Consider the following 15,964-nt stretch of genomic DNA (forward strand, 5'->3'; position numbering starts at 1 on the left):
GTGGAACTATTTTGTGTCAGTAAAATTATGGTGTATGGTTGCTGGACCATCCAACACATCTGAATTTGACATTTCTGATTTAGGCCTTTCTTGGTGACAAGGATGTAGACCTTGATCTAATACTAATAGCACAACCCCTACTCAAGGCATGGTGTCACTTTATTGAGGGTAAATCCTGTAGAGCAGGGGTTCTCACACATTTAGCACCGGGCCCCACTTTTTAGAATGAGAATCTGTCAGGACCCATCAGAAGTGATGTCATGACCAGAAGTGACATCATCAAGCAGGAATATTTTTAACGATCCTAGACTGCAATCCTACCCACACTTACCCAGGAGTAAGTTCCATTTACTATCATTGTTAAAAGAATATACATAGTAGCTTGTTAAAAGTACAGGCCTGTAACATTTCCCCAAATGCAGTCACATACCATGATAGCATTAAGTCTAATATATTAAAAATAAAATATGGGAATGAATGGGGACCCATCTGAAATTGTCTTGCGACCCACCTAGTGTGTCCCGACCCACAGTTTGAGAAACACTGCTGCAGAGGATTTGTTTTAAACAAAAGAAGATATAAACTCAAGTGCTGGGATGGGGTGGAAAGGAGATCAGAAAATGTCAGTAGAATTGCTTCATGAGCAGTGGTAGCTTTCTTTTGAAAGGATAACAAGCACTTCTGTGCTAGATTGCTATGATGAGAAACATTGGGACTTCTCTAGAAGTTTCTGCTTTTTTAATGAATATAAAACAGCCATGAAGGGATGTGAGTGGGCATCAGGGAAGGAATGTCTCACTGTTGCTCATGGCACAGGCACTAGCCAGTAGGTGCTATGTCACTCATACAGCACTTGCAAGCTAAATATGAGAGGGAATGCATTTTCCCAGCAATTAACTAACTGTGGTGAATATGAGTTTTCCAACAAGAGATGTACTGGCCGAAGGGGAAAACACAATGCGATCTCCTTCAGCAGTTGGCCAACAACTTTGTACACTATTTATTAAACAACATTACTTTAGTCCAGAAAGGCTGTTAGGCTGTTGTAAAAAACTTGTTAAATGGTGCCAAATGGGATCACTGCAGCATATACAAATGGAAAGTCAAAGTTCTAGGAACGTGTTTTTGTGTGTATGCACGCACATGTGTGTTGAGCTGAGTTTGCTAAAATACTCTGGGTATTAGTGGAAGCGGTATAAAGTGTATGTACTCCATTCTTTTCCGTTTCACAGGGAATGGGTCTAGTTAATCATGTATTCAGTGAAGACAGTCTGAAGAAGTTGTATGTTTCAAATCTTGGAATTGGCCACACAAGGTACTCCACATCAGGAGTCTCTGTCTTGGATAACTGCCAGCCATTTGTTGTGGAAACTCTACATGGGAAGATAGCTGTAGCCCACAATGGGGAATTGACAAATGCTAACCGGCTGAGGAGAAAGGTAGGCGTCTGTTTAACTGCCACATAGCAAATGCATAGATCATTGTAAGGATTCACCAAACTGGCATATTTCTCCTGCAGTCTGTTTTTGAATGTGGTATGAGGAGGGAGTGCAATGCACAGTGTCATCCCATGTCCTGTTACTGTTTGCACTCTGTCTGCTTCCTGAGAGTGGTATGTGTTTTCATGCAAAAGTGTTTACTCCCTTAAAGCTCTGCTATTGTAGACGTATAAAAAATTGTGCTATTGTGTTCATTAACCTACACAGTTAACTAATCTTTGTAGTGTGTTAATTTCCATCACAAACTAAAAATCTATTATGTTTTGGGTTGAAACTAGTTTTGTTACTGTGGGAAGAGTAAAATTGGTTCTTTAATCCAATTTATGAACTTAAAAAATTTTTTTAAAGTACTTTATTTAAATAAATAAGTAAACTTTATTTTTATTTAACAGTTGATGCGTCATGGAGTGGGACTGTCCACTAGTTCTGACAGTGAACTGATAACTCAACTGCTGGCATTCACTCCCCCTCTAGAGCAGGATGACACCCCAGATTGGGTAGCAAGGTAAAGCATGTGATTTGAGGGGAACAAACTGAAATTGGCAGCAAATCTCCTGTTATACAAAATGGTCTTGTTGGAACTCTTGCCATAAACAATAACGTGTTTTATTAACTCTCACATCTTAGGATAAAGAACTTGATGAATGAAACACCAACTTCATATTCCCTTTTGATGCTGCATAAAGATATTATTTATGCAGTGCGTGATCCCTATGGAAACCGTCCACTCTGCATTGGTCGTCTTGTTCCAGTAGGCGACATTAATAGAAAAGGTACGACTTCTCCAACATAGTAGTATGTTTCTTTGGGCACCATGCTTAAGCAACTGAATTTATGTTTATTTTGAAATGTGTACATTTTTTGGGGGATCAGAGTTTTCCTTCTCTCAGATGAGCTGCCTTCCCAGGCTGACGAGTCCCATCTACCCGGTGGCTGTTTAGTCGCCTCTTACGACAAGTACAGCCAAACTGAGGGCCTATTCTTATCCCCAGCCCCCAGGGGGTAAAAAATTCCTCCAAGGGATTTGAACCCCTAGCCTCTGACTCCACAGACCAGCACTTTAGCCATTGACCCACAAGAGCTGCCTTGTGGCTACATCCAGTTATGGAAAAGGCTTCAGGAGTCAACCTCGAGGCAAAATCCGGAGCCGGAGTCCCTGAGGCTGTTCATGGCTGAACACAGTTACGTTCTGGCAACTCCTGCGACGCCGCTGGAACCAACCATATTGGCCTCTGCCTTTTCATTGGACCATTTCAGCGACGTGGAGAGGGTAACAGCCTGTCCTCCATACCTACTTTACCTTGGCTTCGCGCACTGGAGAGGACACTCTGTTCCAGAACCACCATTCAGAGCGTGACACCATAGTCTTCCGAGACTGAAGGATGCCAACAACATTTTTTTTAGTCTCCTTTTTTAAAATCAGTGCAAAATTGGGTAAGAGGCACTTTTTCAAGTGGGTGCTCCTTTTTTTTAGCAGGGGGAGAGTAACTGGCCCACCTCACCCCAGCACTGTCTGTTCTAGTGGCTGTCTGCTGGTATTCCTTTGCATCTTTTTAGATTGTGAGCCCTTTTGGGACAGGGAGCCATTTAGTTATTTGATTTTTCTCTGTAAACCGCTTTGTAAACTTTTAGTTGAAAAGCGGTATATAAATACTGTTAATAATAATAATAATAATAATAAAATGCCTATGTGAGCCATTCTGTACAATGTACTGCAGCACAGTGGTTGAAAATCACTGGTCTAGAGACTGACATTTTAAGAGAGAAATCCTCTTGCATCCAATCATCCATTCACTTGTGATGTCATCTTGGTGCACCTTCATGCATTACATAGCAATTATGTTTGCAGTAGTTGTACTGATATTACAATAACTGTGAAAAGTGTAAGAATAAAAGGAAAAGTGGAGTCATCTCATTCTGTAACTGCCATGCATGCTGATGTTGTTAGGTACATATTGTTAAACAGGTAGTGGACACATGCTGGGAAGTCCTGATTGGTCATAGCTTTCCAGACATGACTGTTGCCTTTTTAGGGTTTGAGACTGCTGTGAACTGTTTGTATGATATGAAAGAGACAATGACATTTAACTGCAAGTTCTCTCAAACACAGCGATATAATTCCAAGGATTGTGAAAATGTTGTTGTTGACACTTTTCACCTCTGTTACAGAGAAAAATAGTGCTGAAACTGAAGGATGGGTTGTTTCCTCAGAATCTTGCAGCTTTTTATCTATTGGGGCACAGTAAGTTTGTTCATTATTAGTTTCTTTACACATGAATTGCAATAAAATAGATTCTTTCCTTTTGTATTACATGAATGTTTAATTTCAAGATACAATAGGAGAGATTTGAAAATCCACATCATTTGGAAGTAAATGGCAAAACTCCAAATGATTTTAAGTAAGCCTTAATGTGAGCCTTTACATCTTGCCTTTATTTAAAAGACTCAGCAGGAGACTGTTCTTTAACCAGTAACTGAATATCCACCCTCTGATACCAGGCTGTTGTTTCTGCATGTGGGGGATGAAAACGGCACTTTAAATCCTTTAACCACTATAATTTTTGTACATAAAGAGCTATGTAGCCTTCATTCTTTTTCTTCACATTTAGACTTCTAAGGATAGAGACAACATGGTGGAAAGGAATTGATTAGAAAAAGTATCTGGTTAATGAAGAACCACCGAATAAAATTCTGAAATGCATACCAGCAATTTATGGAGAATGGAAGAAATGATTATGGCATTTTTACATAGACGTGTTTACAATTCAGAACAAAACTGTACAGTACTAGGAATATGGGGCTGCCACCAAAAACCAGCATCCCCCTATGATCTCTGTCGGGTGACATGACCTCATCATGTTGCATATTTATCTGCCGCCACTAGCCATGGACGCACAGTGAAGGCATGAAAATGTGCTGGACGATGACATCACATTATACAATAAGTGCTACTTCATGTTAAGTGCCTGGGGGGAAACTTTACATGGGAAAACCATTTTTAATAGCAGCCAAATAACTGGTGGCATGTAGTTCTGTGCACTCTCGCTCTCTCAAAAAAAGTTGAAATCCAGTTAAAACCTATGAAGCATATAAACACATACCATTAATGTTAATAAAGTATGTCCTTTTTACCAGATAAACACAGTGGGTGGTTGACAAATTTAGCACCGTTATGAATTATGCTTCTAATAGGAATGGAACAGTTTTTAATGAGATACTTGACAAGTCTTCCATTAGCTTAACATTAGGGTGGCAGGTATTAATAGCTTAGCTTAGCTTAAATGATAGAACACTAAAGCTCAATACAGTTATTTTCCAAACACATTTTAACATATTCATTTGGCTTGTATGTCATGCCTAGCATGCTGGTGCTACATGATTGACCCTCGGTTTTAGTATGACCTCCTCCCCTTATTTGATTATTTCCTGCTTTGCAGCAAATCTTATCTTTGTGCACATAGTCTCAAAACTAGGATTGCGAACCATAGAGGGAGTATGTGACCACTAGGCTCATTGCCTTAACACTAAATCATGATTTGATGTGTTTGTTTGTTTGTTTAAGATGCAGTATTTATATCTCACCTTTCCCTTCCTGGAAGAGAGGCACTCAAGGTGGCTCAGAACAAAAGCACAATAAAATAAAATCAGTAAGGGGAAAAAAGCCACATTAAACACTACAGTATATAGCACCAGCAGATAAATAAAATTAGTATAACTAAGAGGAGACAAAAGAGATCAATGTAAACTTAGGCTCCCAAAGGCTAAATGCAAGAAAATTGTTTTCAGTTGCAATTGGAACAGTGGAAGTGATGGAGCCAGCCTTCCATCCAAGGTGAAAGAATCCCATGACCAAGGTGCCACTGCAGAGAATGGCCCTTTTGCACATCACCACCAAACATAACTCTGCCAGTGGTGGGATATAAAGGAAACCCATCTCAGTTCATCTCAGCTAGTGAGCAGTTTCATATGGGGTGAGGCTAGCCTTCAAATACCCTGGTTCCAAGCAGAGTGCTATCTTGGCTCCGGAGCATTCAGTGACATTATTGTCATTCCCAAGCTCTGGAGCCCCAAAAAGGAAGCTCTGTGGAGCTGTAATTCCAGCAGGACAGTCACACACCTTAGACCATTGTGTCCTTCTAACCCAATTCCAACCCATTAAGCATTGCTTAATGATTACCACCTTTAATGATGGCAGTGTTTCTAAATATCAGTTTTATGGAGATTTCTAACCTGTACAAATGTATTTTTTTAAGATATTACCGTGAGGTTATGCCAGGAGAGATTGTGAAGATATCCAGATATGATGTCCAGACATTGGATATTGTACCAAGGCCTGAAGGAGATCCATCAGCATTCTGTATTTTTGAATATGTGTATTTTGCAAGGCCTGACAGCATCTTTGAAGGCAAGCCACCAAATCTGTTCTGTCAAGCAAGAATTTAGATTAAAAGAAATGTTTGAAAGTTGAATGTTTGAAAGATTAACAGGAGATGGACAGACAACTTTTGAGGGTACTTTAGGATGGTGTCGCAAGATGGATTGTACTCCTAGATATAATATACCGTGACTTTTCTAAGCATCCTCTGGAGGCTAGTGTCAGTTCACTGTAAGCTAATTTTTTGGTCATCAGTGATTTACTATGAAAATGTGTTTTAACAAATGTAACAGTGCAGGAAATGATGGATTTTTGGAGACAACACATGTTCCCTTTTTAATTAGCTTGAGTTTTCTAATTAGCAGGGTGATGAAAGAACTTTGTTACTAGTAACCCAACTAGGGTTTATTATGAAATTATGTTGGAGTTTCCCACACTCTCTTACAGTGAAGCTGGCTCCAAAAAAGGAGTCAGCTATGCCAACTGTCCTATTCTCCACTTCAGGGGTGAGTTGAGTTGAGTAAGGCTTCTGGAGCAACCAGGGAATTACGCAAGATTGTCAATGGTACAGAGCAATGCCCTTGAAAGTCCTGCCTGCAGAAATATCTTGCTGATTCTACACAGGGAAAGGTTTTGACCTTTGTTTGACCTTGTTATGTGTGCCCCAATGTCTCCAAATCTCCAGTGTCCCAATATCACTTTCCTTTAGTTAACCATTTCTGCCCAACATTGCATATACGCAACAGGGACCAAATGAGTGCACCTCTGGGCCAGGCAAAATTTAAGCTACATAAGTTACTAAGAACTATTACAGGCAACACAGAAAAAAAAGACAAACTTTTCTAAATCTCTGTAGGTCAAATGGTGTATTCGGTAAGGAGAAGATGTGGTCAACAACTTGCTGTTGAGGCCCCAGTAGAAGCAGATTTGGTTAGCACAGTCCCAGAATCTGCAACCCCAGCTGCTCTTGGCTATGCTCAAAAGGTATTATGAATGTCTCATTCCTTTACTCTGAATTAACTCTTATTTTTTTAATTGATAAAATGCTTGTAATAAAAATGTTAACATCTTGTAGCACTAGCACAGGTGATATTTCTCACTGTCAGGCGATTATTCCTCTGAACTCTTGTTCTCCTGTTTGTAGTGCGGTCTGCCATACATTGAAGTATTGTGCAAAAACAGATATGTAGGAAGAACTTTCATTCAGCCAAACATGCGGTTAAGGCAGCTTGGAGTGGCCAAGAAATTTGGAGTCCTGTCAGACAACTTCAGGGGGAAGCGTGTGGTCCTTATTGATGATTCTATTGTACGAGGGAACACTATCTCACCTATCATTAAACTACTGAGAGAATCTGGTGCCAAAGAGGTGAGTAAATAAAGCTGTCCATTCTTAAGAAAGGCATGCTTCATAATCCATTTATGTAGTGTCACAGCAGAGAGCACAAGCAAAAGAAGCAGATGCAACCCTCCTCAGCTTTCCATGCATTGATATCCACCCCAGGTGGTATTCTGCTTGTCCTTTCCCTTACATGTTGGCAACCTTCAGTCTCGAAAGACTATGGTATCGCGCTCTGAAAGGTGGTTCTGGAACAGCGTCTAGTGTGGCTGAAAAGGCCGATTCGGGAGTGACGGTCCCTTCCTCACCGGGAGCAAGTGCAGTCTGTCCCTGGTCTGTCTCCCTGGCTATGGGCCTTCCTTCTTTGCCTCTTTGCCTCAGTCTGTTGGCCAAGTGTCTCTTCAAACTGGGAAAGGCCATGCTGCACAGCCTGCCTCCAAGCGGGCCACTCAGAGGCCAGGGTTTCCCACCTGTTGAGGTCCACTCCTAAGGCCTTCGGATCCCTCTTGCAGATGTCCTTGTATCGCAGCTGTGGGCTACCTGTAGGGCGCTTTCCTTGCACGAGTTTGTCGATCGGCTTGTCGGTTTTCACCCTAAACCCCACGCAGCCCATGAGGTTAACGGACCGTGGCGAGGCAACACCTTACTGGCTGGGGACTGCCCAGCTTAAGGCGGGCGGTAGCTGCCCAATGAGATGCAATGATCTCTCCCACCGTCGGAAGCAGCCCCTGGCGTCACGCTCTACGCCAATCGAGCGAAGATTCAGGGTCCTATCCCAGTGCTGATGCAGCTGCACCAATGGGGTGTGCGCTGCATCCTGCAGTGGGGGGGGGACAGTCATGGAGGCCTCCTCAAGGTAAGGAAACAATTGTTCCCTTACCTCGGGGCTGCATTAGGGCTGCATCAGTACTGGAAAGTTGGATAGGATTGGACACTCAGTTGATTCTGGTTGCAACCAGTGAAAGCATAACAGAAAGTGCAGTTTACAAAAGTGCAAAAAAGTATGTATGGAATGCAAAAAGTATACATGGACTTCCATAATTTGGGACCATCCTGGCAAGTCTGAGAATCTGTGTTATTGAAAGAAATGTTCTTAGTGCCCCAGTAGAAGGCAGTGTGCTGAAATGCACTGAGCCTATAGACAGAAATTCCATATACGATATACATCCCACAGATACAGAGCTTCTGCTTCCTGTTAACATTCTTTGGTCATATCCTCTAGTGTGCAGGCTTCCTGCCCACTTGTCTGTCTATAAGCTTATGGTGTTCAGTAAAAGCAAGACATGTTCAACCTTGGTGCTCGTGGTAAGACTAAAAATAAAGTTAATGAGTGGGGGGGATGTAGAGGGTGTGTGGATTTGGGGGGGGGTGCCTGTACACATTTTTTACACCTTTTTATAATTTACTTCTGTTTTTTCGTCACTGTTGCTTTGGGTACCACCCTCTTTTCCCTTCTGCTTCCATACAATCAGCTCTCCTTCCTCCTTGTACACTGTCTTTAAGTGACTTTTAATTTTGTTGCTGTTGCCTGTTAATACAGATAAATAACATAACTGAAACAGTGTTAATATCATTATTGTGGGTTTGTTTGTATTTAGGTGCACATACGTGTTGCTTCACCTCCAATAAAATTCCCTTGTTACATGGGTATAAACATTCCAACGAAAGAAGAACTCATTGCCAACAAGCCTGAATTTCATGACCTGGCCAACTACATAGGTAAAAACATTTTCCAAATATTGTCAGTAAAGACATCCCAAGAAAAAAGTTATTGCAGAACAGCATTTAATCAAGTGTGACCATTTTCAAAGTCCCATTGTATCTTTCATCAACTTTCATTTTGTCATTTGAAAGGTAGCAATATTTATCTGGACTTCTATGATAGTTGTTTATTGCACATTAGCATACATAGTACAGATCACTTCAGATGACCATGACCATGTATTTCCCCACACTGTTGTCAGCTGCCTTGGATCCCTTTGGGTAGAAAGGTGGGGAAGAAATAAAGTGAGTGAGCAAGCAAGCAAGTTATTGATCGATCCAGGAAGGTAGGTGGAACCTCTTGGAATTTCAAGCACACAATGAACTATACCCTCAAAAGTCTGCCTCTTTGATCACTGGGTTTCTCAAAAAAACAATATTGATGAGATTTAGTGGAAAGAAAGGTTTGTAATCATAAAAATAAAAATGTTTGTGTTTGGGGCTGGAAAGTTGGGTAGGACTGGGCCCACAGATAGGATTACAGCCTAGGCCAGTGGTTTTCAAACTTTCGGGGAGAGTTTGAGCTACTCTAAGTTCTTGTGGGGCGGGGAGAAGGCAGTGGCATGATCCCCAGGATTGCACCACTCAGGGGAGTTGCGGGGGCTTGGGTACACTTTCCGGAGCCTCCTGCAGCCTCCAGGGGATGCGGGGAGCCCTGCGTGACCTTCTGCAGGGCTCCCCGCAGCTTCAGAAGTGAAAGAGCGATTGCGCTCCACTTCCAATTTAGTGGAGGCAGGGCACGATCGCTCCGCTTTCACTTTCAAAGCTGCCGGGAGCCCTACAGAAGGTTGTGCAGGGCTCCCCTGAGCGGTGCGATCTGGGGATCGCGCTGCTGCCTCCAGGCTGCCCCGTCCCTAAAGGTGAAAGTGGCCAGGGCCCACAGGCTGGGGTGTTGTGACGCCCCAGTTTGAAAAGCCCTGGCCTAGGCCATACTGAAGACAATGGGCTTACTTCTGAGTAAAACAACATCATTTTGAAACACCTCTGTTACCGTTTTAATGCATTATTTTCTGATTTTATTGACACAACCCAGACATCAGTACACATACTGCCTGTAGTTAGAACGTAATTGATAGGAAGTATGTTCTGTTGAGAACACATAAATTACATTTGTTTACAAACGCATGCCTGTGTGTAAAAAAGACAGCATGGTGTATCTTTATATTTGGAAATGCAAAGTGTTAGTGTGCACATTATATATATATATATATATACACACACACACACACACACACACACACACACACACACACTCCTGTTTGATTCCAGAATCTCCAGTAATGGCATCTATGGTAGCAAACCTATTGGCAGACAGAACTAGCATTTAGGAGCTCTTTTTACTCATTATATCAGTATTTTGCAGACAATCCTCAGTAGCAGCAGCTGTTTGTCACAAGTCTTTTTCCTTGTGAAAACAGCCCAGGTGCTATTTATAAATTCTGCCAGATAACATTTAGGGGAAAATTTAATTCAACCAGTGGTTTTTCATGCTAGTGCTGCAATTAGAATTGGCCACTCCTGTATTTCAGTTTGGCATCCAAAAGATTCAGAATCTTTGCGTTTAAACAGTTTGCTTTTTAGGATGGAGGGTGGAGTGATGAACCACAGTTCTCAATTATCTGTCTGTTTTTCTTCTAGGAGCAGACAGTGTAGTTTATCTTTCAGTAGAAGGACTGGTGTCATCTGTGCAAGCAAGCATCAAAGCAAGACAAGACAATGAAAACAACCTAAAGACAAACAAGTTCCGAGCTGGGAAAATTGGTCACTGCATAGCCTGTCTTGTTGGAGAATATCCTGTGGAGCTAGAGTGGTGAACTTTCAAAATACTGTCACCACTGAATTAAAATTTTGGAACTGCTAAATTACCTTGCGTCTAAAATGTAGAGCAGATAATTACCAAGCAAGTTGTCATCAAACCACTCATATTTAGTTAAAACGTTATTAGGGATGGTAAGGACCATAAAACCCGAACAATCCTATAGTGCAGCAAATATTTATGCTGTAACTTTGGTGATTAAAAAAAAAAAAATCTCTTAGGTGGACTAATATTGCCCAGAAATTTGGAGCTTTTCTCAAACTTTTATTCACAACATTGGTTCATTACAAACTACATTGTGAGAGAGGCTATTGGACATTAAGCTATCTCAAATCACTGATTAAGCCGTGTTCATTGAGAAGAAAAATGTGATTTTTTTTATATAAATGCCAGATTCTGAAGCTAAACCATTTTTAGCCATTTTTACTGAGTTGTTTGTGTTCTCTTAAAGAAAGATGTGCCTATAGTTTTGCTTATGTACCTAAGGCCTTATAATTGAGCTATTCCATCTGTTGTAACTTGTTTCCAAAGAGACTGAATGTTATCTTTATATAATACAATGTGAGACTGGGAGATTCAGGGAAATACTAAACCAAAATACTGTCTAATACCTTGAGCCTTAATGATTTCAAGTCCTGCACGCACACTCTTCTAAATGCTTTCATTGTATGTCAAAGGGATGTGATGGAGAAAATTGGTTAGGCTGATAACCATCTTTGAGTACTATGATTTAGACATTAAGTGCTAATTTTCTCCATTACATTCTTTCACTTTTGAATGTTTCCTTAACTGTGGTCTGAGTGGACACTTTTATTAAATGTAAGCCTTCAAAGACTGAAACATATTCCAGTGGAGTATTTTAATAAATATAATGGTCTTAATTTAAAAAATGCAGGGGTGTGTGCGCGTGTGTGTGTATTAATATTACTGCTTTCTATAGCTTTTTGTTGTTTTTTAATGTGGTGCCTTTTGCACCTTTACATTGGGTTTATACTCCTTGGTGATTATAAAATGCTGACTTGGACATCTCTAATTCAAATGGGAATTGTAATTTGAAATTGCTTGCTATGAGCAATTAAAGGCAAAAGAAGTATATCTCAAATATCATAGACCTATGTGCACTTTTAAGGTGTAAAGCTCTTCAGTTAGTCTAACAGCCAGTTCAAATGTGCAGTTGTGTTTATTGTATCTCTCATGGAACTGAATGAATGCACATGGGAGATGAATTTGGAGAAGATAGACCCATGGCATGCAAGGTGGAAGGTACTTTAAATGTCCATTATGATTAGTTTGTGAAGCCATTTGAGGATGCAATTGCTCACATTTGCTACAATTTGAACTCTTCATTGACATCCCAGGAGAGATGCCTTTGACACCTGCTTTTGTTCTTTAGTTAATGGATTCTCTTTAGCTTGTTCAGCTTGAGTATGTAGACAGGATCTGTGAAGGCTCCCATGTGCATCCTTTACCATTATGGCTAATATAATCTGTCAGCAGTATTTTGGTCCTGTGGACGGGTATGGCAATTAATGTGATCTTGTCCTGCCTTAATATGGTAGTTATCCTCTGCTAAAGAGGCCCTCTGTGAATTCCATTGTGCTGGTAATTACAGGCCAATCTCCAATTTACAATTGTTGGGCAAAGTACTTGTACTGATGACTTGGTTCCAGCACTTCCTGGGTGCAACATGTTGTTTTGACCTTTTTTTCCATGTGGTCTCCAACCTGCATTTAGTACTGAAATTGCTTTAGTCACTCTAGTTGATTGTTTGAATAGGAATTGAACTGAAAGAATGTACCCATTGCTTCCTATGGAATACTCAGCAACGTTTGATACCATTGCCTACAGCATCCTTCTGAACCACCTTGCCCAGGATGTTACTAGCAGGTGCAATCATTGCAGGCCTTTTTGGGAGAGTGGATTCCTGAAGGTGGTGCAGGTATGCAAGTATTCCTGCTCAGTACCATGGCTATAGGCCTGTGGTGTCCCCTGTGCTTTACATAGATGAAATCACTAGAGAAGGTAATCTAGGTCAGTGCTTCTCAAAGTATGGGCTGTGAGAAACTTGCTGCAGGTCAGCAGTGCAGCTCCTGGCATCTCTGGTGAGTAAGTTTACAAGTAGTGTAAACTCAAATCCTCTAACAGATTTTAAATATCTCAAAATAAAATACAGAATGAAATACAACAGTTGCATCTAACAAATATTCAACTTTGGGGAAGAAGTCCTTTGGAAGAATTTCTCCTTTTATTGTACAAGGTTGAAACAAGTATATACAACTGTTTTTAATAAGTGTTACAATGTTTATTCTATATAACTGATCCGTTAAGTTGCAATTTCAACTGCTAGCATAAACGTTTTTCTACCCAGCCCACAGGTATACGTTGCATATATGCAATGTTGGGCAGAAATGGCTTAATCAAGTCACCTACAGTGGTATAATTGGGAAGGATGGAGTGAAGAACAATCCTAAGTACTGTACATTGAATAAAAATATTAGATTGATTGGTGAAAGTGGGGTGGTGGTGCAAGAGAATAGCACCATCTGTTCAAATTTATCCTTTGACTTGCTAAATGCACAGTACCTTCTCTCCAGCTGCAGCATTAACTCCTTGTTTCATGCACTTTGTATTATTATTATTGTACCACTTTTCAACAAAAAGTCACAAAGTGGCTTATGAAAAAAATTAAATTACTAATGGCTCCCTGTCACAAAAGGGCTCACAATCTAAAAAGATGCAAAACACCACCAGCAGACAGCCACTAGGAAAGACACTGCTGGGGGGGGGGGTGGAGGGCCAGTTACTCTCCCCCTGCTAAATAAGAGAGGAGCACCTACTTGCAAAGGTGCCTTTTACTCAGCAGGGGCGTTATACATTTAACCTTTCTAAATGAAAAAAGTATGTCACTCTCAGCACTTTTGATAAGCCTTTTGATAAGTGATGGGATGACCAGAATGCCTATACCTTTAACTGTTGTATAGAAGAGGGAGTTTTGGCAGGTGCAGCTTTTTAAACCCTTCCACGTTGAACAGCACCTGCAAAAATGCCCTCTTCTATACAATGGTTAAATGCAGCTGTTTTCAAACTCTCAGGGAGAATTTGAGCAGCTTGCGGGGGTGCAGCAGCAGTGGCTCGGGGGCTGCAGGGGCTTGGGTACACTTACCTGACCTCCTTCAGCCTCTGGGGTGGGGGAAGCCCTGTGCAACCTTCTGCAGGGCTCCCCACAGCTTCAGAAGTGAAAATGGAGCGATTGCTTTAGCTGAGGCGGGCACGATCACTCCACTTTAGCTTTCAAAGCTGTGGGAAGCCCTGGGATCGCACTGCTGCCTTCTGGCTGCCCCATCCCTTAAGGGGAAACAGGTCAGGGCCCACAGGCTGGGGTGTTGCAGTGCCCCACTCTGAAAAGCCCTGGTTAAAGGTATAGGACAGCCATTTTCAACCACGTGTGCTGTAGTCTGCCACGAATGGTCCCCAGCTGTGCTGCAGGAATTTGGGAGAGAGTCATTTATTAATAGTGTCATACCACTACCCCCAAGGGCTGGTGCCAGCTGGCAGACAGGTGTGGGTTTTGGTCCAGTGCCACTGAGTCAATAAACAACACTAGAGGTAGAAGGTTTAGAGGATTCTTTTATTAAGCATTGAATGCAAGCGGACCCCAGGAGACAAGCTCAGATCTGGGGACCTTGGCTGACTGATGTGATCCATACTTATACACTTCACACAAAGAGTTAGAAAAAGACAGAAGATTTCTTGGTATTTTTCCAACTCTATCGTTTTCAACCCTTTCCCCCTCCTTGCTCCTTGGGACATGGGGCTTGTGGTTTTTCCTATGTTGCAACCAGTTTGAGATTGCTAGTTTATTATTTAATTTTAGCACGTTAGCAGGGCTGTCTGTGGTTTAGCTTAGCTAAGCAATTTGTTATTGTCAGCAAAAATTAGTCACAAGCTCTCCCCCTAAGATAGACTCTGTCTTCCTTCCCCCCTTACAAGGATCATACTTGCTTGTTTCACAGGTCTGACTTTACCTGCTTACTGGGGGTGGGGGTCTTCAAGACAGGAAAATGGCCATCAGTAGGGCCATTGGGGAATGTGAGTCCCCCATTGGCAGCAGTGTGCCTTGTCAACTGTCCAAAAACTGCTGGTGTGCCTTGACTATTTTAGTGCCTTGCCAGTGAGCCATGAGATGAAAGATGTTGAAAATCACTGTTATAGGCTCTCTGCCCTCCATTGTGTCTAGTCACCCTGATAAGTGATCTCTTTGATGCCTTTGGATAAGATCACTTGAAGCTGCCTTAGACTGGGTGGTCTGAGACAGGGCCTCCAAGAGGAGTCCTATCAGGGAGTACAACAGTGGTTTCTTTGGGTCCCTTCCCAAAGAGGAAGAGGGTGAAACAGACTAGGGGGGGGCAATGCGGTGGGCAGCCTTCTGTAGTAGCTGCAGCCCCACAGCTCCCATCCACTTCTTCATGGCAAGCAGATCCACAAGCCAAAGAGCTCTTGGAGCAGGCTAGCTTCCTCCCAGATGTGACACTGTTAAGGAATGTATGCATTCCTGGGCCTGGTGCATGTGGTTTCTGGCAGTACTTGCCACCATGTATATCCTGTGTGGGCAGTGAGTCTGGGTGACATTGGAGAATGTAAGATCCCAGGAAATTTCTGGGCCCCTCCTTTGGCTCCTGGGCCCCCTTTCTGACCCTGGGCCCAGGTGCAAATGACCCCCTTTATCCCCCCTCTCCTAGGCCCTGGACTGAGACCCTTCCAATGTGTTGAGCCTTTTAAAGGGAGAAAACAAACCCCAGAACTTCTACCTGCAAAGCGGTCACCTCCCACTTCATCAGTCTCCCTTATCTCTGAGATGGAGGCTTGAAGCGCAGAGCAACCTGCTGAGTCGTACTTGAGCTAAGCAAAGTGGTGAGTCAACACTTGGCGCACTGCCCACAAGCAGACCATACGCTCCACCCCGCCCATTCTCTCCAGTTTGAATGAATTAGAACGCATGGACGTCACATGGAATTTGCAGCTCCCGTCCAATCAGAGCGCCTCATTTCACAGCCAATGACGAGCCCGTTCGGCAGAAGTCCCCGCCCTCTGATTGACGGCTGGGATGTCCAATCAGGGAAAAAAGCCAAAATCCCGTCAGTCAATCGCATTGAGAAAGGGGCGTTGCTAGAAGGCTG

General features: G+C 42.3%; 1 protein-coding gene across 1 annotated transcript; it reads left to right on the forward strand.

Moving 5' to 3' along the window:
- The first annotated feature begins 1,232 nt into the window (after window positions 1-1,232).
- PPAT (phosphoribosyl pyrophosphate amidotransferase) lies at window positions 1,233-11,588 on the forward strand. The gene is made up of 9 exons (XM_066631862.1): window positions 1,233-1,439; window positions 1,892-2,004; window positions 2,127-2,272; window positions 3,669-3,741; window positions 5,753-5,904; window positions 6,731-6,858; window positions 7,019-7,240; window positions 8,809-8,929; window positions 10,610-11,588. Exons 1-9 carry the CDS (start codon window positions 1,236-1,238, stop codon window positions 10,783-10,785), a joined length of 1,335 nt encoding a protein of 444 aa, XP_066487959.1. The 5' UTR covers window positions 1,233-1,235; the 3' UTR covers window positions 10,786-11,588.
- Window positions 11,589-15,964: the final 4,376 nt, after the last annotated feature.

Source organism: Tiliqua scincoides, chromosome 6 (assembly GCF_035046505.1).
Source record: "Tiliqua scincoides isolate rTilSci1 chromosome 6, rTilSci1.hap2, whole genome shotgun sequence".
In the NCBI taxonomy this organism is placed as follows: Eukaryota; Metazoa; Chordata; class Lepidosauria; order Squamata; family Scincidae; genus Tiliqua; species Tiliqua scincoides.

Bases quoted from the DNA above. Each gene is read 5' to 3' on its own strand.
- PPAT (XM_066631862.1), top strand. From the start codon at position 1,236: ATGGGTCTAGTTAATCATGTATTCAGTGAAGACAGTCTGAAGAAGTTG. The intron at 2,005-2,126 runs GTAAAGCATGTG...CTCACATCTTAG, and splicing joins ACCCCAGATTGGGTAGCAAG to GATAAAGAACTTGATGAATG. The intron at 3,742-5,752 runs GTAAGTTTGTTC...TATTTTTTTAAG, and splicing joins TTTTTATCTATTGGGGCACA to ATATTACCGTGAGGTTATGC.